General features: G+C 29.9%; 1 protein-coding gene across 1 annotated transcript in view; it reads right to left on the reverse strand.

Moving 5' to 3' along the window:
• Positions 1–5: 5 nt before the first annotated feature.
• LOC133329228 (uncharacterized) overlaps positions 6–25,647 on the reverse strand; it is a gene marked incomplete at its 3' end in the record, with an annotated part of 39,435 nt that continues 13,793 nt past the window's right edge. The window contains exons 5-8 of the mRNA XM_061537722.1: positions 1,547–1,724; positions 1,263–1,480; positions 842–1,192; positions 6–86 (exon numbers count right to left, since the gene is read on the reverse strand). Coding sequence (XP_061393706.1) covers positions 6–86; positions 842–1,192; positions 1,263–1,480; positions 1,547–1,724 — 828 coding nt within the window. The remainder of the gene's footprint in view (positions 87–841; positions 1,193–1,262; positions 1,481–1,546; positions 1,725–25,647) is intronic.

A 25,647-nucleotide genomic window follows, 5' to 3' on the forward strand; every position in this document is an offset into this window, starting at 1 on the left:
TTCGCATTTTATTGGGCGGGCACCCAAACTTTTGTGATTCTTTTCGATGCGTACCTCAACCATTGTGGAAATTTCCATGCAAGATTCTGGAATGATAACAAAAGGGAGAGGAGAGAAAGGGGGAAGGTTAATAAATGAAGAATAATTTTTATGGGAAAATAATTTTGAATATTCAAAAATGAATTTGAATAAAAAAGATGAATTCTTTTGAATTTAAATGGAATAATTTTAAATGAAAATATATAACAAATGGAATTTTGAATATAAGAAATTGAATGATATAATTTCAATATTAAATGGAATAATTTTAACTGCAAATATATTTTGAATTTGAAATGGAATAATTCGAATTTTAAATATAACTGTTTGACTTTCAAATGGAATAATTTTAATTTTGAATAAAACAATTTGAATTTCGAATGATTTAATTTAAATTTTAAATGGAAAAATTTTAATGCAAATAAATTTTGAATTTAAATGGAATAGAATAATTTGAATTTTAAATATAAAAATTTGAATTTAGATTATTATTTGAATTACAAATGATATATTTTGAATTTTAATGGGTATTATTTTAATATGAAATGGTATTATATGAATTTCAAGTGTAATAATTTTAAATTACAAAATAATGATTTGAATTTCAAATGAAACAATTTGAATTTCAATTAGAATTATTTATATTTTAAATAAAATAATTGGAATTTCAAATCGAATAATTTGAAATACAAGTGAATCGCTTGGAATTACAAATTCTGTACTGAATTTTCCATTCAAATGTTTTAAATTGTTTAAATATTTTTTTCTAACTTCCTTCCAAAAATTCCCTCCCAATGCTTACCTGGTATAGCGAACTGCACGGTATAGGGGTTGCGACATTTGAAATTACGTATTTCAATTAATTCCCCTGATTTTTCCACAACAATTTTCAGCATATCATCCTTTTCCAAACCCTCATTCAACATGGCGACAACTTTATTCTGGCCAATCTTAACTTTCTTGGGAAGAATTGTAAAACCATCCGAACATGAGGAAATACTGCGTGAAATACTAGAACCCGAATCGTGACAGACCGGGCGTTGGCACAAGGCACGGCCCAAAATATCCGTGGCAATACCCAAAATGTTACTTATCTGAGCTTGATCATTGTCGCGGATGACACAACGACGCCACCTCAAGTAGTTGGGAAGAGCTAGAAGAAGAAAAATAAATATTCAAAATTAATTTCAATTTTCCATTATTTTTTTAAATTGTAAACTTACCCGACTTATGTATTTCCTTGACTTTTTCCTCAGTAACATCCAATAGAATACCCAAAACTTTTTCAACCCGTATGATGCTTAAAAGCTGGGACATCAACAGCGAATGGGATAGAGCCAATAGAGCTGGACACAAAATGATAATTTGTAAGGCGGTATTTTGATATTTATAAGCAATTTCTTCACTAAAGGGACCATCTTCGATTTTGATGTGCAAAAAGCTAAAATAAAAATTTCAATAAAATTAATAAAACAATTCAAATTGTCAGAAAAAATTCAAAACTCACTTAAAAGGTTTGCGTCCACGTTGTTTGGTGATTTTATCGAAATGATTCTTCAAGAAATTCGCTCTCAATATTGCCCTTTCACTGTGCTTGGCCGTTACAATCAGAATATCGTCCATGTTGTAGGCTGCCGAACCAGCGGAGCTGCTGCTCATGCTGCTGTTCATTGTTCCACAGTTGTCTGTAAAATAAAAACATAATTTTTAGTCAAGAATATCCATAGCCTGTGTGGCAGCTATAAAACTCTGCATTATGCAGAGGTAAATTTAGAAATCAACAGAACGAAAAGTGGAAGCAGTGTAACCGAAAAATGGGAAGGAAAACAAATTGAGACAAAATAAAAACAAAAGACCAAAAACTATATTTACTGATAACAAGGCCGGCCAATATAAAAAAATTGTCGTCCCTACCAAACAGAGGGAGAAAGAGCCCTATTACATGCGGTTTTATGTGTGTTATATTCCCTTTTACCGGCGGCGTCTGCCTAACCGAATGACTGACAGACTGACGAATTTGACTGCATATCATTGAGATATGTGTGTATTTGTTTGTTGCTGTGTGTTATTGACATAGGATTTCTTTATGGCCAGCCAGCCAACCATTCAGACATGCAAGTCGAATGGGTGGGGTGATGGGAACAAAAACGAAAAAAATGCAGAAGCGATTAAAGGCAAACATTTGTGTCACCATACATTTCGACAATCATCGACAAAAAACAAATCGACACTTTGTGTTTGTTTTGATGGTGATTTGTATGGTCATGTTCTTCCATTGGTGTTTTTTCTTCATTTTTTTGATGATATTCGAATGCGACAATAAATGTGTTGAAAATTATCCTCCTAAGTGTTAGAGTCGTATTTGTATTGATTGGTGTTTTGTTTTTTTTTTTGTTCGTCAATGATAAATGTTATGAGTATAGCTGCTGATAAGCAGGAGTGTTTGTTGTGTGTTTTTTGTATTTTTTTTTATAAAAAAGGAGAGAAAATTATATATCAAAATTGCAGTACTTTTCCAATCACTAATTTTTTTGGTGGGTGGAAAAATTTTTGGGATAGCTAGGGTATTTTGTATATTATTCAAATCATTTAGAAACAGGGGTCTTATCGAAAATGTTCACGGTTTTGACTTTAAAAATGCTATTGGTTGATAGGTTGGCGCCCAACGTTGGGCTAGACTTTCACATTTAAATGTTAAAATTTGAAGAAATACCACATCAATTTTTATAATACTTAAATCATTGCGAAGCAGTTGTCTTATTGAATATTTTCACGGTTTCGACTTTAAAAATTTTAATTTTTAATAGGTTGGCGCCCAACGTTGGACCAGACTTTTGGATTTTAATATTAATATGATGTATTGCATTTGTGGGATGTTATTTTTAAATTTTTTGGCGCCCATTGTTTCTGTTTTAAATATTTAGACATTTTTCCAGTTTATTTAGAATTATACTCGATTTGCTGGCGCCCAATATGAGGTCAAATATCACTGTGAGGTTTGATTTTGACTCTGCAGTTTTAAAATTTTAAAAATGTATGATTTTTATTGTTTTGGCGTCCAGCATTTCATGGAAATATTTTGTAGAAAGATAAAAAAATCTGCTGGACAAAATTCTGTAACGTGGAATCTGTTGGCGCCCAACGTGTTTGATTAGGTTGAAATTTGCTTCCTTGGCTTTAAATAGTCTTAGAAGTGGGAGGCTCCTATAAATTATATGAAGAGGTCAGCCCCATTAATTTATACTCAATTATGAGGTTCCATTATGTTTAAATTTACAAATTAAGTTTTTGTGTATTTTATTTGGCGCCTAATACGGGTTTGGAAGTTTTTAAAGGCTGTACTAGGCATATAAATGTTCTATCAGTTTTATGTTTAGAAGCTAAGGATATATTATAATTTTTTGGCGCCCAACATATATTCGAACCAAGTGAAATTTTCATTGTATAATTGAATATGGCGCCCAACGAAGGGCGCTATCATTTTAAATGGTTTAGAGCTCAAGGATGAGGTTGTTGTTTGTTTTTTATCATTTTAAATGGTTCAGAGCTCAAGGATGAGGTTGTTGTTTATTTTTTGACCCCTTCTGATCTCACCACCCTCCTTATTATCCCTTCATCCATTTAATTTAATTATTTTATATATAAATAAAATACAGAGACATGTCTGCCTACAACTTCATTGAATGCATTTTCTGGTTTCCACAGGCGTTTTCCCCTCGAGATTTTTTCCTCGGTTTCTTTTTATTTTATTTTACTTGTCATATTGTCATGGAAACACATGAAGAATTCCAACATTCTTCTTATTTGCTGGAATATTATTTTATGATGGCTGGGGAGTAAATGAAATGTTTTCTTTTTGTTTTTGCTGTTGTGTCTGTTGCAAATATTTTTAGGGCTATTTTTATATACAATTCTTCTTTTGGGCCGAACTTCGCTTTTTTGTGCATTCTTAGTTAACTACACATGTTGAATATTTTGCCAGACAGGATTATAGTGCCAGACATATGATAAACAAACGGGATTGCTGCTATAGAGCGGGATGGTCTGTTTCACTTGTTTAAAAAAAATTGGGGTAGACAAATTGCAGAGGAATTGCAAATTTTTTTCTACAAACTGGAAACGAATTTCGCTGGAATGTGACAAATGTTGCAAAATGAAGATTTTTTGTAATGGAAAAAATATATTTCAACATTACATACCACGTTGGGCGCCATAAAAGGTCAAATGTTATTTTTTGCATTATATATTTACAAGATGTAAAATAATAGAGGCAATTAATTGATCACCGATTGTTATTTTCCACGAAAATACCTATGATGGATGCCATAAAATATAAAATAACAAATTTAAATAATTGATTTTCAATGTCGCCCAAACGTTGGGCGCCACAGAACAAGTCATTAAATTATTAATAATATTTAAATAATTAATTTCCAACATCGAACAAACGTTGGGTGCCATAAAACATCACATAATTATTAATAGTATGTTAAATATATATTTTCCAACACCCAAGCAAACGTTGGGCGCCATAAAACATGTCCGATTTTTAAATAATATTATAAATGATTTTACTAGCCATAAAAATAATATTTTTAGTGCAGATTATTTATAAAGCTTCACTGCGGATCAAATATTTATAGTTTTCAGAAAATCTCTCTCTTAAATTATTATGACAAAAAAAAATTACATTTATTTGCCATTATATTTTTCGCCATAAATTTCTCCACCAACAAATCCACCGGTGGTGGTCAAACATTTGTTTTATGGCCAAAGAACTTACAACATTAAAAAAAAACTTTAAAATAAAACTAACACACACTTTTAACAATAAATTACCTTAGATTACACGAAAAGAATAAAAACAAAAGCCACCTACACTAAACCAGCAGCAACACTGATGGTTTGTTGTTCTGCGACATCTGGACACACACACAAAAATATCATCAGCAGCAACAACACTTAAATTCAATTCAATATTCAAACAACGTCCACTCTCTAACCAAACAAGCAGCTACTGCTACCACTGCCGATAAACTTAATAAATTGTCTCACATAAATCCTTTTTACTACCCATGCGGCACTAGTCTCGCAAATGATGAGAAAAACGTTTATAAAACACTTAGTGTCGGCGAAAATAAAAACAACACAACGACGGAAAAAATAGTTTAAATAAATAACATAAATTTAGTCACGTTCAGAAAAAACAATTTAAATAAACAAAAATATTATAGCGCACAGGAGGAGAAGAAATGGCTACCCTGGTGTTTCCAAATTCATTTCAAAAAGAACACACACACTCATCGCTTTATAGGGGACAATATGTTGCACAAAAACCAAAAAAGTTTTTTTTGTCTATTTTTTATATATATTTAAATTTCTTTGTTAATTTGTTTGCATTTTTCACTTTTAAAATTTCTTAGCTTTTTTCCCCATTTTTGTATTTTGATTTACTTTTTTGTTTGTTTTTGTTCTCCTCTTTATTGTATTATTTGTTTGTGATGTTATCGGCAAGCGTGGCACCCAAATACTGCACTCGTTCCCTACTTAAAGAGGCAAATGTTGAACTTTTGGTGACACCCACCATAAAGTTGCAACTGGGAGTGTGTGTGAGTATGTGTGTGGCAGAAGCAAATAAGCAAGCAGCATCCACCGAACCATCATAACAAAATGAATGAAACAACAACAAAAACAAAAGGGGATGCATCATGAGGCAAAAAAAAAAAACAACATCCGAAGCAGTTGCTTAAGACTAATCCCAGGCAAAATGCTAAATAAAATAAGACAAGGCAACAAAAATTGGGGGTTTTGCCTTTTGCACAGTGAGGATCAGGTATAGCATTATTTATTTTTTTAATTTTTTTTAGAAAAAAAAAAAAATTAAAATTTTAGTTAGATCATACCATTGATTGGGCGCCGGAATTAAGGTTGACGTTTAATAGTTTTTTTATGTGGAATTTTTGACTTCTCTTTGGGAGACTTTCAGGCTATATCTGGTAGGTAAAGCGTCCTTTAGACCTGTACCAAGCAAAATGGAAAATAAAATTAGGTAACAGAAACTGGAATTAAGCCTAAACGTATATCAAATTTAGGACCCAAAAATTTTAAAATTTTTTAAATGGTTCATGTATATTAATGATATATACTGAATAATTTTTAAAACCCCATATATAATACTCAAATTTGTAAAAATACTCACGTTGGGCGCCATTAATAAATTTCGATATTTATTTAAAATTCATTATTTTTTTATATTATGTGCTAAAATTACTGAAAACATACCATCTCTTAGATAGCAGCAATTTGGATATTGTCTTGACTCTCTCTTTCCGTCTATCTATAAATCTATCTATCTCGTTAAATCTATCTATCAAATATTTTTGCTTTGAAAATGTTGTATATTTTGAATGCCGAAAAGTTCGCTATATCAAAAAATTTATTGGGCGCCGCTTCATATCACACATTTATGATATCTACAGAAAAATTAAAAAAATGTATTCAATACTCAAATTCGTATCATTATTCACGTTGGGCGCCATTGATAAATTTCTAGATTTATGAATTTTTACAAGTTTTACATTCTGTTTTATTTTATTTATATTTTTGCTAAAAATACTGAAAATCTACGTTGTCCAGAAGAGGAAAATAATTGATGGGTTTATGGCTATTACATGGAAACCAAAGCCCAATAATTACGAGTCAGGTTAATAAGAACACATCAAGATTGGTCGAATCTTAAATTTTCCCTCACAGTTTTCTTTGCTATGTCTCGAAGATGTTGGATTCAGTTCGCGACGACTAATATTTCCATTAGAGGGAAATAACTGATCTAGCCTTCAAAAAATTATTCTAGAAAAAAATCGAAAGGTTCAAAACATGGTCCTGAAACATGAACATTTCATTAACAATCTTCAATCTACGGTCACTCAAAAAATATTCCCAAAATCATCAAAGAAACTCCTTTCTAAGAGTATCACGAATATAGCTCCGATCTTCAGAAGATACAATTTAAAGTTTCGAAAAGAATTACAAAAACTGTTCTTTAACTACTTTTTATTCAGGAGTGCCTTAAAAGTTTTCTCAACAAATTTACGAAGATATCCCTATTATTTATTTTAAAAATCCCCTAAAAAAAATATACCTAAAATGTCCAGAATTAAAGTTCGAAGAGTCTTTCAAGATGTTTATAAATTAATCAAAATAATTCTACAAAATTAAAATCTTAAGTCCTTTTGAAAAAACTGCTCCGAAGTTCACATGAGAACATATTTCAAAATCTGTAAGATCCTCCCACAATATTCGTCCAACGAACCCCTTTTAACCTTTCCAACAAATAATGTAAAAATCCCCTTTTTTGGGTTCTGAAATATCTTCAAAAAAATTTGTGTCTGTAATGTTATTCCTTTCACCCACTGTTCGCTCCCATTTGTTGTGACACGTTTGTTTGTATTTCGTACGCTCGCTCACTGTTTGTGTCTCTGTTATCTTTTGCCACCGTTGTTGTTGTTGATTTTTTGATCTGAAAGCAGCCAATGTTTGTGTTACTGTTGCATTGGGGATTGCTTGCTTGCTAACTCTTTGCGTGTGTATGTGTGTATCCCTCTGTGACATGGTTGTGTGCGTTTTCCTTCCTGTTTAATCATTTTTTTGTTTTCAGTTTTATTTTTTTTTTCCTCTACAACAAGTGAAGTCCCCAGAAAAATATTTTGCTCCTCAACAGCTTCAACAAAAACAACAACAAGACCATCAAACCATAAATCATAAATATGCTTTCAAGTCTTTATATTTATTTGCAAAAAAATGTGCAGAATAATTGTAAACATTAAAATACAAAAAAATATTTTTTTTTGTAATTTTTTCCATGGTTTTTGTTTTTTTTTTTTCTTTATAATTTTTAAAGTTTTGGTTGCTTTAATTTTCTACATTTTTGTTTTTTTTTTTTTTTTTAATTTTTTTCTACAATATGGGGATTGTTTTGAATTTCCAGTCCTAAATGAAAGACCACCTAGTTGTTGGGATATTTTTTTTTCGAAAGTCATTAAACTTATTGGAATTTATTGAAAAATTATTGGAGTTTTTCTGCATTTCAGAAATTAATTCTTCTTTTTCTTCTTGTCCTTCCTCTACCCCTCTTTTATTTATATGATTAACATTTTGTGAATGGTTTTTTGGTGACTCAAATTAAAATGACATATTTCATTTACAATTCACAGACAATTCAAGTGACATCTCAGACAATGCTGCATTTAAAGCCCAAGGAAGCGGGACAGATAGACACATTTTTATCGAGGTCTGTAGAGAAAATTGTAATTTAATTTTGCACAAGGCATGAGGAACATTTTGCAAGGGGTAAGGTGAGGAGAGAGAGAGAGAGAGAGATCGTCCTCTTGTAAATCAACATCTGTTAAGTGTTTCATCATGGTATAAGGCATTTAAACAATGGTTAAATACAATGAAAACAGAAGCATGAATGCTGAGTGGGTACAAAAGGGGGCTTGGTTAAGAACAAAAAAAAATAAAAAACGTTTTTTTTTTTCTTTGGCAAAATTTAAAAGATTTTTTTTTTAATTTAAATCGTTTAATTTTCCGAATATCTCGTGTAGAAATTTAAAAGTTTTTTTTTGGTTTAAATTTAAATCAATTTACTCAATATCTCGTGATATCAGTTTGAAATGCTTTTTGTATTTATTTTACTGATTTGTAGCTGTCAATTAGCCAATTTTGCCAGTTGTTATATTAAAACCCCCCAAAACACTTTCGCAATGTTGTTGTAGCTGTTGTTTTCTTTCCTTCTTCTAAATTGACAATAGAATTTGAAGAATTCGAATAATTTGCACACAAAACTAAACACAACAACTACCGTATTTCACAATTTTTACCTCGTTGCTGTTGCATATCAATATATTCAGCAGATGTGATGTTCTCATCATCGTGATCATCATTGTCTATAGCTCGATTGAACACTGTACAATTTCGTAATAAACGAAATTTTGGTTTACGAAAAGACATTTTCGATGGTGTGTTTATTTTTCTTTTTGAGCTAAGAAAATATTTCACTAAACACAACAATTTAAGGAAAATTCTAAAAAATGATTGCGTATTCGTTTCGTTCTCGAATAAAAAAATTAGTTCTTCGTTCACTTTAAATGCTAAATTGTAACTGATATCTAAATATTTTAGGTTTTTCCGCATTGCTGTGTATATTTGTTTTTGTCTCTCGGTGTGTGTGTTTTTAATTTGATTATGATTTGTTGGCTGACTTTAATTAGAGTCTCTTAATTCTCTGCTGCTATATGTGTGTATACATAATTTTTTATTGCTCTGTATTAGCATCACAACAATGTTTAGTGATGATTTGGTAATGATAAGCCTGAGCCATGCATTTCTCTCATTTTTTCTTACAATTGTTAATTAGTAAAATCATTAAATTAATTATCGGGGTAATAAAATGAACTAGATTTTTAGTTACGGTTTTAATGGGTTTATTTAGCATAAATATTTGTATAGACTTTTCAATACAAAACCTAAAAAACTGGAATTTTGTCTAGATTTTTTTGGGACCCAAAAATTTAAATTTTTTTTTTTTTTTTTTTTTGAATGCCGAAAAGTTCACGTATATTCGATTGGGCGCAAATTAACTTGGTAGATTTAGGATATATACCGAATAATTTTTGAAAAACTATGATTAATACTCAAATTTGTGACAATATTCACGTTGGGCGCCATTTATAAATTTTGAGATTTATTCAAAATTCGTCGCTTATTATAAATTTGTATAAGAAAATCTACCATCTGTTAGACAACAGCAATTTGGATATTTATCCCTCTTTAGGGTCCTAACATAATTTTGGTTTGAAAATTTTGTATATTTTGATGGCAAAAAGTTTGCGTATATCTAATAATAGATTGGGCGCCGCTTTAGATGCCACATGTATGGTATATACAAATTTGTAACGATATTCACGTTGGGCGCCATTGTTATTAAAAATTCGTCCCTTTTGACATTTACAAGTTTTTTTTTATTTATTTTTTGTTTTCTAAAAATCCTGAAAATGTACAAAAAATTGTGTTGCATTGATGTTGTCCCGAAGAGGGAAATAATTGATGGGATAATGGCTATTACATGGAAACCAAAGTCCAATAATCACGAGCCAATTTCACAAGAACGCATCAAGATCGGTCGAATCTTAAATGTACCCTTAACAAAAGAGTCAAAATAATATGATCAATAAGCCTTACTTATATAAAACGTAAGACTTATTGATCATAAAAACCTAAAAAAAATCTCAAGAAATTGTGTCGGTCCCTAATTTATTTAACAGCGTGTGAATACATCAAATCAATAAAAAAAATAAATAACAACAATAGCTTAATGACATTATTTTTTATATACAAATAATTCCCAGAATTCTCAATTTCGTATGCTTTTAATCTATTTCTCTCCCTGTCAATTTACTATAAATCAATCTATAAAAAAATATGCGGGACAGAGATTTATCTTTGTTTTGGAGACAAAATGCAATTTTTTGTTGTAACAAAAACAAAAATATGGAAGAAAAGAAACAGAGCTCAATGGACCCTTAGCTTTTGAGAGAAAAAGAAAAAAATAACATACAAGCAACACACAATTAGTTTGTTGCTAAGGCTTCTTTAAATAGTTAACCAAAAAAATATGATAAATGAAGAAATAATAAAAAAAGAATATGAAATAATATCCCCCTTATATTTATAAAAAATGTATGTCTTAATTAAAAACCCTTGAAGATGTTGAGAAAAGAATAACAAAAATATAGAACATAGCTAACCTCCCCAACTTACTTTTTTTTGTAACAAATCTTATTTTCCAGTCTCTAAACTATGACCTAAAAAAACTAACGCTTAGCAATGGAAAAATTGTAGTTAGCTAAAATATTTTTTTTTGCTTTTGTTTAATTTATTTAAATTTATGATCATAGCTACAACATAATTTTCACGCATTCTCACATTGTGGTAGTTGTTGCTGTATAGTGTGTTGTTTTTTGAGATGCAAAGTGTTGCGGTCCAGCTGCTAGTCTGATGAGTGGCTTTGATGATGACGCTGCTGCTCATTGTCTATTCTCAGGGTTTTAAAAACAATTTAATAATTTAATATATACACACATGATAATAATACTTGAGAGCTCTGTCGGATTAGGGTCATTGTTGTTAGGGAATAATTTAATAATGTGAATCTAAGTAAATATGACAAATAAATACGTATTTGTCACATGTGGTTACCAAATTGAATTTTTAGTTTGGTAAAAAAATAAACAAAAATAATCGGGTAGATTATTTGAAGGACACTTGAAGACGCTTATGAAGTGTCTACAATAATTCATCATTTGTGTTTTTATGGGATTAGGACCACTTAAAAGAATTACCAAAAATTGGTATTTGATTACCGTATTTTAATTAAATTAAATTGTATTTATCTTCAAATATCACACACTCTCCTCATAATAATTTTGATCTCCACTCCTTATCTTCGCATTTTCTTTTGTCCCCATTTATTGGCAAAATTCCCATTTTACCGACAAACAAATGACATGCTAACAATCTTCCAGAAAAACCAATTGGAAACTAAATACAAATTCATAAATTTTCGGAGAAAATATCTTCAACCAAAAGTAATTCTCAACTACTGGAAATTTATGACATGTTTTAAAGTAGGCAAAATTGAAACATAAAAGCTACACACACGCACTCAACAACCAAACAAGCATCACCAATGATTCCCAGCATTGACAGACAATGTGTAAATTTATGAAGACATTTATTAGACAACCAGACACATTTTTAAAATGCTGCAGTTTTGAGAGAAAAACGAGATGCATCGCAAACAAAATTCAAAATCCCCAAAAACATTCTCCCCATGTTAAACAAATTTGTTTGGGGATTTTAATAAAATGTCAAACGAAAAATAGGAAACCTAGAGAAAATTGAGTGCATCAGAAACATTTATTGAAAGCCCCAAAAAACTTCACATCACATAAAAAACATTTTTATCACCTGATTTGGATGAAATAAGACACGATTAGTACAATAAATTCTTGTTGAATTTTCTCCCCACATCACTCGTTTTGCTAAATTGAAATTTCAAAAAGCATTCTTCCAAAATCATGAAAATGTTAAAGCTACATTGGACACCAACACCACCATTATGTTGTTGTGCTGGGTGTCATAAATTAATCTTTCATTTGAGGCGGAAAATATTTTGTCACTTTCACAGGCATTTATGGGTTGTTCCTGTCATTCTTTGGTGTGTGTGGCCCAAATAGCTCAAGGGTTTTGATTTTCCCTTCAATCAAATGAATGAACTGAAAAGCAGTGGAAAAAAACCCGAAAGTGTTATTCCATTATTTTTTCATATTTGTTTTATGTGTTTTAGTTTTTTTTTATTCCAGAGATGTTCAATCATTGATGCATAAAAATGAATAATTGTCACTTCCTGTTCGTTTCGGTTATTTTTTTGGGGGTTATGTGTACGTGAGTGTTTTAATTTTTTTTTCGAAATTTAGAAAAATGTGTTTTTCAAATTTATAAATATTAATAAAAAAAGAGTCTCGGTGGCGAGCATTTGCTGTCCTATAAATTACTAGGAAACCGAAGAAAAATCCTTTAACAGAAACCTTCTTTGTAGCACCCTAAAATATGAGGCACTTCAAGTTTCATTTATTTAAATTTTCATTTAATTCCATAAAAAAACTGTACAAAATATTTCTGATATACATCGCTTAATTTCACAGAATGGGTTTTGAAATGTGTTCCCACGTTGGACGCCAATAATCAAGTAATTATTACTTTAAAAAAATGACTGTTAATTTGGTCACCTGACAGATGTGTGGGTTTAAACATGTAAAAATCAGCCATTTTCAACCATAATAATAATTTGTAGACCAAATACAGAAAACGAAAAAAATTGCTTAGCTTGAGAATTCAATTATTTGATTAAAGCCAAACATTTTTATTATGATAATAAAATCAAAAATACGAGTATTTCCTAATTATGAAATATTTGATATGGGTTTTGAAATGTGTTCCAATAATCAAGTAATTATTACTTTAAAAAAAAATGACTGTTAATTTGGTCACCTGACAGATGTGTGGGTTTAAACATGTAAAAATCAGGAGTTTTCTTCATAATCAATAATAATTTGTGAACCGTGAACTAAAAATCGAAAAATTCCGCCCAGCTTTAGAATGTCGTTTTTTGGTTAAAGGCAAACATTCTTATTATGCGAATAAAAAAATATATTTAAATTTTTAATATCTATTATATCAAGTACAAATTATTCCGTATTAGCATTTACAATCCATTGTCGATCCTATTCCACTCACTGGTGAACTGTATTATAAATATCTTGCAACACATGCCACAAATTGTAATATTTTCCTAAAAAATATTTACCGATCTTGTAACAACTACCTGCTTCTTATTATTTCTTCTTGTTGTTTTTCTAATTTGTCATTTCCACATGTGTGGCTTATCTCGGTATGGGGTCAAGGATTCTTAAAGAGTCCTTTGGAACATGTGTTCCCTTTACAGTTTGTAAAAACAAAAACAAAACACTTAAAATGGAAAACAAGGTACTTCGATTCGAAAGAAAAGGGAAAAACATGTGGAGGATAGAATCACAAAAATACTATCTCTCTTAGGACCTAAATTAAAAGAGACATAACTACTCTTCCAATAAACGCTTTTATAGGCATATATACACAATTTTGTCCTTAACATCGTGTAAACCTATGTTGGGCGCCATTTATTCTATTTGTTCCAAAAAACCATACATGAATGTGAATATAACCATTCAAATGATTTTGAAATAATCTAGAATTTAATCTACAATGGCCCATGTTGGGTGCCAATAAAGCAATGCAGGGACTCCCAGAAATATAGCGTCTATATAATACATCACCCTAGATATATTTTAACAAGATTAAAAGCTGATTTCATTTAGATTCTTAAAAACCTTCTTTGGGCCCCACTGAATATTGTGCAGCCATTGAATTGATCGTGTTTCCTAATAAATATTACTTCATAGAGTATGCAAATATTAGGATTGCTGATTATATTCAGCTGTACCAAAAAGTATTTCAATATCACGTTGGGTGCCATGTCACATATTTCGATATGCTGCTGTTTTTTAAAGTTGCAGTAATCTACTGTTCATTTTGAACTTTTTAGGTTAATATTTCAATTTCAATAAGTTGCACTACTTAAGATTTGTGTATATATTTTAAATAAAAATTTCACATATTGCTGGTGCCATTGTAAACATTTGTAATAACCAATCACGTTGGGCGCCATTACACATTTGCAAAAAATTATCAAAATTTAATACCTAATTTAAAAATAAAATTTGCAGTACTTTATCGATAATCCACGTTGGGCGCCATTTAGTATTTTTATCTATAATTATGTTTTTTTTTAATGAAATTAAAGTGTCTTTTTAAACCTAAGCAATTTAAATTTGAGTGTCAATGATACATGGGTATCATCACAATTTCCAAAAATAATTTATTTATAAAAAATATTTTTTGCGAAATTGAAATATTCGAATACATAGAGCTTGTATTATATTTAATTTTATTTTATTAATTGTTTCCTGTCATTATTATGAATATTCGTTGGGCGCCATTAAATTTAATTTTTATAAATGTTGATTTATATTTTTGTTATGGGGATAAGCAACCCTTTTAAATTATATGAAGCGAAAACTAATATTTATTCCGATTAAATCCCAAGAAATCTGCCCATGTTTATTTTGATTTCCTCTAATAAAATGCAACAGATCATTAATCAAATTCATAGAAATATTATTTAATTTTAATTCAAGCAAAACGCAATCATACATAAATACAAAAATCTTCACATACATCCAACTGAAGAAAATGAAGCACACCACTCATATCTTTAACACCATCATAAAATAAAGTTGCGAAAGTATTATTGAATTTTCTAGGGAATTTCCAAATGGAATCTGTTCTTAAAAGACAACATTCACACATAGAGTCAATAAAACACTTAAGTGAATGCGGAACTAAATAAAAAGCAATTTTTTAAAAACAGAAAATTGAGGATTTCTAAATATTTATTTGTTTCAATAGATTTCAACACTAGAAAGGGATTTATCAAACATGTAATAGTTTATTAATGTTGCCGATGATGACAATAGAGCTGATATTCATCATTTGTATGCGAGCAGCATCCATCATCATTTTTTTCACTCAACTTCATCATCATTGAGGTTTATTGCATTATTTTCATGTATAATAAAAACAAAACCAAAATATTAGATTTATTATAATTGGTCCACTATAGTCGTGTTGTTTTTATTATTGTTTATAAAAAATGTATATGGCCCTCATATAAGTTCATAAAGCATAACTCTACTCCATAAACTACTCACACGCACACAGAACATACCTCATACCTCATTCCTATGACCAGGGCTGCCAGATTTGACGATTTATCGTCATTTTGACGATTTTTTGGTCAAAAATTGAAAAATGACGATTTGACGATTTTTGCCCAAAAAATGACGATTTTTGGTCATTTTAGTAATATTGCAATATTTGGGTTCTTTTTGTTATGGCAACATCAAAAATGTATAAAGCGAAAGAAAAAGTAAAAAGAATTTGAATATTTGGCATATGTGTGTGAGGTATACTTTGTACTGTTACAAAGCCAACAACAGTTTACGTTTACCCAGATAGATGAAAAACTACCAATCAGCCGTTCTCTGGGTAGACAGCAACAAAACAAATAAAAGTTAACGGTTGTACGGAAGGTAATGGTATTACCCCATTCCTCAGCAAATGTTGAGCGTGTTTTCAGCCAAGTAAATCTTAATAAAACGAAAAGTCGAAATTCCCCCAATAAGGATTCAATGGAGAAATTTATACCAAAGATTATTTAAAAGTTAACAAAACAAATTGTTATGATACGTTAATTAAAACCGACATGTTGAAAATGATTAACACAAATATTTCTTTTCAAAATGAATGACTTTATTAAAGTCGAAATGACTATTCAAATATTTATTTATAAAATAAATACATTTCTTGATTAGCTTTCAAAAACGTGTTTAATAAATTGAATACCTCTTTTATGTTCATTTTAATAAAAAAATATATTTAAGGTAACCCCCCCCCCCCCCCCCCCCCCCCCATTCTCGATTTTTTATTTTCAAGATTTTCAATGGGCTGGTAAATGAATACCAATGCTTATTAAGGTTTGTAACTTTGCACATTTATATTTGAAGATTTAAAGAGGAAGAAAAATAATTTACAAACAAATTTTGTTGTTGATTTGTTGTTGTTTTTTGTGATCAAAGAAAAGTCCTTATTTTTGATGGCGGGCATGATAACTCCTCACTGGAACATCGGAATCCGAAAATTCCAACGGTTTTAGAAAGAGTACATGTCTGGCTCTCGTATCAACTAGGATTATTGACTTTGAAAAAATATTTTTGGAAAATCGTCGATTTTTTACCAACAACCAAGTTAAAAAATAAGGAAGATCTTCACCGATTGGCTTTATCCTAGTTCATACGATAGCTATACACTCACAGAGAAACGTGTAAAAATTTGAAATCGATTGGGTTATTAGTTTTTGAGTTATCGTGCCCGCCATTCGCAAAAAAATGTTTTGAGAAAAACGCGTTTAAAGTTTGAGAAGCTCTTCAGCCGTCACATGATGCTGACACAGTAAATCGGCTATATCTTCAAGAGTTCTTGAAATTTTTACTTGAAATTTTGCAGGGACATTCTTGAATTAGTGTAGATTGGAATTAAGTCAACAAAAATTTTGATCCCGAGAATGGGGGGGTCCCCTTAAATATATCTAAATGTGCGTATTTAAATTTTTGACGATTTTTGATAAAAAAAATCGTCATTTTGACGATTTTTCCAAAAAAAAATCTGGCAGCCCTGCCTATGACTTATGTTCTATATTGAGAGAGAGAAAGAAAAAAATGCCGCCTTCACAAATTTGAGAGCAGAAAAAAGCAACAAATATAAACATTTCAACTGTGGAATGTTGTTCATGTCATAATTATGATTCCAATAAAAAAAAGACAAACAGAAGCAGATCATGATTATGAAGTTTATGATGATGCTATTGATGTTGCTACTACTACTGACTCGCTTATGCCTATGATGCTATGGTTTCCATATTGTTTTTTTTTTTCTTTGTAAAAAATGTTTATATATTTGTGGTTTTTGCCGCAAATAGTGATGGAAAAAATGTTACATTTTGTAAATAAGTTATTTCCTGTTTTATTAAACATAACAACAACAAAAATGGAAGTTTACACAATGTATGCTATTTAATGCAGATTATATGTTATGTGTGTGTGTCTGTTTTATGCGGGGAAGTTTTAAACCTTTCAGAGTATGGGGACAATAAATTGACAATGGGAAAACAGTAATTTAAGGGTTTATAAATGCATTAATAACAGATATGGGTTTCCAAATCTACCACGGAAAGGGAAATAAAGAAACTGAAATAAAAAACATTGTGCACATTGGGTTTAATAATAAAAAAGAACTATTAAAGTATTAACTGAAAAAATACAAAAATGGGGCCCAACGTGAAAATTGATGTTGAAGCTATTGAAAAGAAATATTTTTTTAGTATCCATATTGGGCGCCATTATAAGATTATAATTATTGGATAAAACAACAACTATCAGAGATGTCAGCAAGAAATTAGGTTCTTATTGGGCTCCATTAATTTCACATGCATTTCGTTCTCAACATTTAATGTCAATTTAAAAAATTTATATTTAAAAATTGGGCGCCATTTTGATTTTGAAACAATTTTTTTCAAATTTAAATATCTAGAGTATTCTTCGGAAAATTTCTTTAGATCTTCAATACATTACATACATTTCTTTATTAATTCCAATAAATCTCCCACAACTGATCTACAATTAAAAAAAATAACAACAACGCAGAAAACCTTAACCTCAAAACGTTACATTACATGTTGTTATACTTATCAAAACGAGCTATGAATATCAAGTACATCGTTCAGTGTTTTCATTTTAATTTATATTACACCAATTGAACTTTGGAAATAACAAAGTGTTTTGCTCTTGAATGCCGCCGCTAGAGTGAACAAATTCAAAAGGTGTAATAAAGTGGGCCAAAAAGATTACATTCTACATGTGGCAATTTCCATATTACCATGCATGCCACACACACCTAAACTCTCTCACCCAAAAGAAGTCTTCTTACATTCCAATGAATGTGCTTTTCTTTTCGTGTAAAATGGATAATCTATATGCAAAAGTGGTTCATAACCACAACGGTACGTGTGATAGGTAACCACTTGTTGTTGTTTCTTTATTTTCAATACCTACAACAGTTTGCTGCAATTTTTTGTTGAATGGGTTAAGAGCATTTTGTTTTTTGTTCTGTTGTTTTGTAAATGCGGCCTTTTGATGCCATGACAATTGTCTTTCCTCGGTGTTATCGAAAATCTTTTAGCTTGGTGGTCTCAAATAATAGGTGATGGGGTGCCCTCATCATCGCCTAGTGGTGGTTGTGCAGAGAGTGAGTATTGTATTGTAATTTGTAAAGGCAATTCAATTAAGTATTCGGTATTTTCAGTTTTTGTTGTTGCTGTGTGGTATTATTCTTCCATTCATTGCGAGTTTGTATTGAAATGTTGTGAGATTTTGGTTGGCTTTGTTTTCATTATAAATTAAAATTTCTATTTTGTTTTTCTGGAAACTTAATTTTTGTTTAATGTATACCATGGGATTTTTTCTTAAACTGACCTAATTAATATAAAATTGGGAGGGAATGAATAATTAAATTGGGTTGGGAACAAGGGAAGAGTTTATCGGCTTCCATATATAATTATTCAATTAGGATATCGATTGAATATGAGAGAAAATATAACTGTCGAAAATATTTTTTTGTATATGATCTGAATTTGCTATATAGTAATTGGGGTATTTAACACAGGCCCGACGTTGGGCGCCATTTGATATAAATAATTAGAAATCTTTGAAAAAGTATTCAATTAATAGTTCCCTGGTTTGAATACATTTTCCTCAGTTTTGTTATCTCAATCTCGATCGCTTATCTCAATTGTTGGATGGTTGTGGTCTCACTTTGGGCGCCAATTTAACCGTGCCACAAATTATATAAAGCTAATTTTATTGGTCAGTATCAATTTAAAGCAGATTTTACTGAGAATCACCTTGGGTTCCATCAAAAAATTATGAATGAGGTTCCACGTTGGGCGCCAATTTAACCGTGCAATAATTTTAACAAAGTTAATTTATTCGTGTTTTATCAATTCATACTATTTAAAGCGATTTAACTGCATTACCTTGGACAGAACCAATCTTTACTATTTAAGGAATATTTCACTAAAATTCACGTTGGACGCCATTTGGAAAAATTAATATTTTTTTCAAAATTAAAAATATTCCCAGTAAAATCTTTAGTTGCATACAACATTTTTATATTCAGACTTCAGACCTTTTTGTTTTTAATGAACATCTGTTGTGCCTGAATTCGGTGGTTTCATGTTGAGATCCACAAAATCTATGTACAGGTTAAATGGTGTTTGAAATTGCAATTAAAGCACCAAACTCTAGGCATACACTTTATATTTTACTATTTGAAAATACTTTCATTGAAACTCACGTTGGGCGTCACATAAAAATTATGATATTTTCTTCGAAATGAAATCCAAGCCAGAGAGAACTGTCTTTTTCTACATTTTTCTCTTTATTTTTTTCAATTCCAATTGGCACCTTTTAATCAAAAAAAAAAATAATTATATGATTCCGAAAATCCCAACAATTATTTTTCACTCACGTCTTCCTCTTCATTTTACAAATATCCTTTATTTCCTGATACAATTACAAAAATGCCAATTGTTTCCTGCCTCTTCATTTTATTTAAATATTCCCCGAAATGCATCCTTTCCCTCCAAGGCACGTTGGAACTCTATATCTCCTTTCATTACAATTTCCTGTCATCGGTTTCATTTGGATAATCTCCAAATCTCCCAAAAACTACCTCCTTTTCCTGTGACAACTTTTGAGGCACTTCATCATAGATTAGATGTTAATCCTTAAAATCTTCCTCCATACAACAACAAAAAATAGTTTTCCAACTAATTTCCCTTTAGTCTAGACATTAAAAGCAACGCTTGAGGGATCCTAATTACAACTACATTAAAACAATGGGGAGAAAAACGAACAACAACAACAACAAACTTTAAGGAACATTTTAATGGACTTCCCTTCAGGCTACTTCATAAAAATCTTTAATTTCCTTTTTATAATATTGCGCAGAACAACAACAAACAACTGTAAAAGAAGGGGGAATTTGAGAGAAAACGAACAAAAAACGCACCTCCAAAAGCGAGCATAAAATATCTGAGGGCTCCCCCACACTCCCATGGGGGAAATGCACTCACTTACTGCATACATATGATCATGTTATTCATATGCAAGGCAGCAGGGCCCCCAAACAACCACAGCTACCATCAGACACAACCACTAGTTTGTTGTGCCACTGCTGCAGTTGTTGTTGCTTGCCAGCAAATCCCTGCAACAGATGTTCAATTTTCGTTTGTAATGAGTCTTGCCTCAGTGCAAACGTCCGCGTCCATGGTACTGTTGTTGTTTTCAAAGTTGTTAAAGGTAATTTTAAAAATAGAAATTGTAAAAAGATAGCTCGTGGTATTAGTTCGGCATGTTTTTTATATGCTACCGCGGCTGCCTGCACTGCGAGTTCTTTTGTTCTTTACTAGCTGCTCGTTTGTGTTGTTTTTTTTTATTTTTTCGTGTTCGTTTCTTTTAAAAATAGTTTTCAAAACAATTTCTCTTTGAGTAAGGATAGTTCTTGAAGGAAAATTGAATAAAGAACGGGGTTGGTGTGATAAGAATGGGTAATCAGTGAATTTTTATATTAAATTAAAAGCACTATCAAGCCAAGATTTGAATGTTTTTATTGATCCTTGATTTTTTGTATTCAATTTGGGAAATATTCTCCCCATTGTTGCTACAGGATCTGTTGTTTGTCTTTGGTTTATTGGATATCTGAGAGCTATTCCTTTATTATTGTTTTAAATATTATTTCTCTTCTATGTGTTGCTTTTCATTTCCACGCTATATTGACCCCAATTATTATACCTCCCTCCATACAATGTTATTATTTTTCATTCGTTTTTTTTTCTTTATTCATGTACATCATTTGCTACGTGTAACGTATTTTGTATTAGTGTGTGAGTATGTGTGAGCATTATATATTCAATGAAGCTACATGTAAAGTAGCGGTGGAAAAACTAACCACGCACCGGAAATCATTCATATACTCTCCATCACACACACACACTCGTGCGCATACACACCAAGTACAACAATTCACTCAAGTCACTTAAATGTTCAATGGAGATATGGCAAAGGAATAAACGCAAATTATTTAAATTTATGCTACAAAATGATGGACTTGTATATGATTATCATTTTTTTATGTAAAAGGAAAATGAGGAAGACACACACACAAAAGGTGGGGAAGCCACATGTATTATATACACCAATACACACAGATAAACCAACCAAAGCACATATAACAATAATTCATATTTATGCTACTGTTTGAACAAAATAATACTCTGTGACCACAAAGTAAATGATCGTTATAATCAAGAGTCGATGTACAGCGTATGTGTGTGTGTTGTTGTGAGTGTATTATTATAAAGTTCATTGTTTTGCTTGTGTATTAATAACTAGCTTATTTATGTAGTTAAGTTATATGAAAGAGTTGCCATTGTGGTATATTTTTCTCGTTGAAGGAAGTGGGGGAAACAATAAACTATTGCTTTTATATCTTGTAGCTTATTTATGACTTTGTTTTTGGTCTTCTTCTTCTTCATAGTTGTTATCCTCTTGGGCGGTCTTACATTTCAATCATCTTGTTTTCTTCCTATCCGCTTGGTGTATTTCAAATCAAATGATTTACTTTGGGAGGGGAACAAAGTTTTACCCTTCCACCGATATATAGTTTCTTGCTGTGGTTTTGTGTCAAGCTGTCATTATGTTTGATGTCTTTCTGTTCATTTTGACATTAATGTGAGACACAATGGTAAAATGTTAAACAAATGTTGTCTTCTACACATTTTATATGTGGATGTTGTATTCGATTGTTTATATAAATACATAAAATTGTCGTGGTAAAATGTTATGGGGAAGGGATTGGATTAGGGACTGTGGAATTGAATTGTATCGAAAATGTTATTGATGTATAAAGACATAAAGGTGTGCACGAAATTGATACGTGGGGAACATTATAAAAATCTAAAGTTTTTTTTTAATACATTTTATCTATATGTATAATTATATGTATAATTTAGATTCGCAATTCCATTTTATTGAACTTAGTGTATTATAAATTTTAATGGGGAAGTGATTGAGATTGTGGACTAGGCAGTAGCCAAAATGTCAGTGGTGCATAAACAAAGGTGACTAAATTGAAACGTGGAAAGCATAAAGAAAATCTAATATATATATTTTTTTAATAAATTGTATCTATTTTTTGGTTAATATATATTTAATTCGGATTCACAATTTTATTGAACTTATTTAACGTTTGAAAAAATCAAGTTCTCAAAAATTGGTTTGTAGTCTGAGTAAAAATGATTTATTTACTACAGACCCTAAATTTGGGTTATATAATATTGAAATATTTATTTATATACGATTTATGTAATCGTTTTCAAAAAATATTATTAAAAGTATATATTTAAAAAATAAGTATTAAGAAAAAACAATTAAAAATTAAAAAAATTTCGTTTTTTTATTTTTTAGAAATGTATGTTTTTATAAAAGCACAATTTTTAAATAATTTCAAGATTTTTGATTATTAATTATTTGTTTTTAATATTAAAAAAACCCATTTTCATCAAAAATATTATTTTTTTTTTTTTTTGATAAATAATAAAAATCTTTATTTTTTAATAATTTTAAAGTTCAGAATAATAATTTTAAAACCTAATATTCAGAACCTTATTAAACACTTGGAGTAAAAAATTAATTATTTTTAATAAAATAAATTTATATATAAAAATGAAAATTGCAAAAGTTAATTTAGAAAAAAAATTTAATTATATTAATAATAACTGATTTTAAATATATATTTTTGAAAACAAATATAAAAAAATTTTATATGCAAAAAATATATGTTTTTTTTACAAAATAAATTATAAAAATAAATGTTATTTATTTAATCAGTTAAAAATACTGCAATTTATATATTTTTTACGTTCAAATATTAAAAAATATGTTTTTTAATGAAATAAAAAATTATTATTTTTTATGTATGACATTTGGTAATATTTATTTTTTTAATAACAATTCTTTGAAAAAAAATTTTAATAAAAAACAAGAAAATAAAAAACTTTTATTAAATTTTATATTTTTGAAACCGATACAATTATAAAAAAATTGAAATATATATTTATCATTAATTTTTTGATAAATAATGTATTGGTTTTACTTTTAAGAAGTTAATTTTTATAGTTTATTATTTGTTAGACTTTTGTTTATGTTTTTTTTCAATTTTTAATATTTATTATTCCAATTTTTGACAATTTAATTTTTTAATTTTAAAAAATTTAAATAAAAAAATAATATTTTATATTTAAACATGTTTTTTTATTTAATTTCAATAATTATTTTCTTGAAAAGGCGTACAAATAATTAATACCATAATTAATAATTAATACCATAATTATTTGTAAGCCATTATATGCTTTATTTTAATTTAAATATTTTTCCTAATTATTTTATTTTCCACAAAAAATAATTACATTTCACTTTTCCACTTACCACAACAGAACGTATCCAATTCAATTTCATCCATTTTCAAAACCATCTTTAGTCTTTAAATACTAAACGAGGATTGAATAGAATTCAATATAAGAATATCTTCTTTACACACTCGGTAAAAAAATCGCAAAATCAATTTCCGAAAAATCCTTTAAATTTTAAAATCGAAACTATATTTTTTCGATTGCTTTCTTTTTCACAAAAATTCACTATTTTTGGCTATAATAAATAAATATGCATTTGTTTGTTTCATATGACGTCTATAGTATATTGGAAAATTACATTTTCCTTTGATTTTACACATACGATGCGTTGTTAAGAACGTTTAAATGTGATAGATGATCGAACGAATGAATTGTTTTCAATATTTAATTTTTTGTTTGTTAACGCGCGCAAGCGTATAAGCTGCGAGACCTTCAACTTCTTCCACAAAACGCATACACACAACTACTTAGCTTGAGTTAAGGATTGTTGGTTGGGGTTCTGTTTGTGGTACAAAACCAGTGAGACAAACTTCTAACCAATAACGAACGAATGACAGTGGACGACAATACAACTACAATGGTCAATGAGCACACGAGCACAGCGAATGGGTCAAGAGAGTAGAATTCTCAGAGAATAAACTTTGTTTAAAAAAGGAAAATCAAGGTATTCTTCTCCCAACTCTCACCTACCTTTGTGGCCAGAAGAAAGAGAGGGAGTAAATTAAAACTATATATAAAAAATATTTATAAATACAAAAATTGTGCATTGATGGTAACACATACAAACACACAGAGCGACAGACATACATATATTGTGGCTTAAACACACACGCCATATAGCCAGCCATACGTATAAGTAATGAAAAACGTTTAAATTGTTTACTGAACATTATTTCCATGGGATGGATTTGTCGCCACTATTGCTGCTACTGCTTTCCGTGTGTAGTACGTGCCTGTTTAATATAAAAATTATACAAAAAAGTAATTGGTAAGCCCTACCAAATGCATAGCTCTTTGTATACCTTCTTCTTCGTTGTCGTCTTCTCCATGCCCCCTTTACAAAAATAATTCAAAACTTTATTTTCGTTTCGAACTAGCCCGCCCGCTTTAACGTCTACGTTTTGTATTGACGCCATTTGTCATATAAATTTGGCGTAACTGCAACAGCTAGCCAAACTTAAAACTTGCGTCCATAATTAATTGATATTGAATTGCTATAAAAAAAAGATCCGTAATGACCAAAACAATTATTGGGTCTTTTGGTAAAATGCTTAACCATTCTTTTGTTTAAATGCATTTTGTTTTGTGTGTATTGCTACTTCTCTTTTTTCTTAAATGTCATATTTGCCTTTACTAAATGAAATAAGCCAATGTAGCGGCAAATTGCCTGCCATAATGAAATGAATGGTCGTTAGTCCCTATTTGGTATTTATTAGAAATTTTGTTTGCCAAACAAATGATGACAGTTAGAAATGTCACAATTAGTTGGCTTATTAACGGTCTTTAAGACATTTTTGTGTTAATGTGTTGAAATGAAGACATTTTGACGCCTTGTCAAAAAAAAAAAGTTGGACAATTTTTTTTTCTTGTTCCATTCAAACATGTTTTATCAATTAATTGATCTATGATAATAATGAAGTGTTGAAATTAGTTCCCATAGTAATTAATTTAAAAATTGGCTAATTTGGAAATGCATAATTTTGAAACTTCAAAAAATTGTTTTCTAAACCATAATATTTTAATTC

Source organism: Musca vetustissima, unplaced genomic scaffold, assembly GCF_032173495.1.
Source record: "Musca vetustissima isolate MV318-11 ecotype Yass unplaced genomic scaffold, APGP_CSIRO_Mvet_v1 utg15185, whole genome shotgun sequence".
Lineage (NCBI taxonomy): Eukaryota > Metazoa > Arthropoda > Insecta > Diptera > Muscidae > Musca > Musca vetustissima.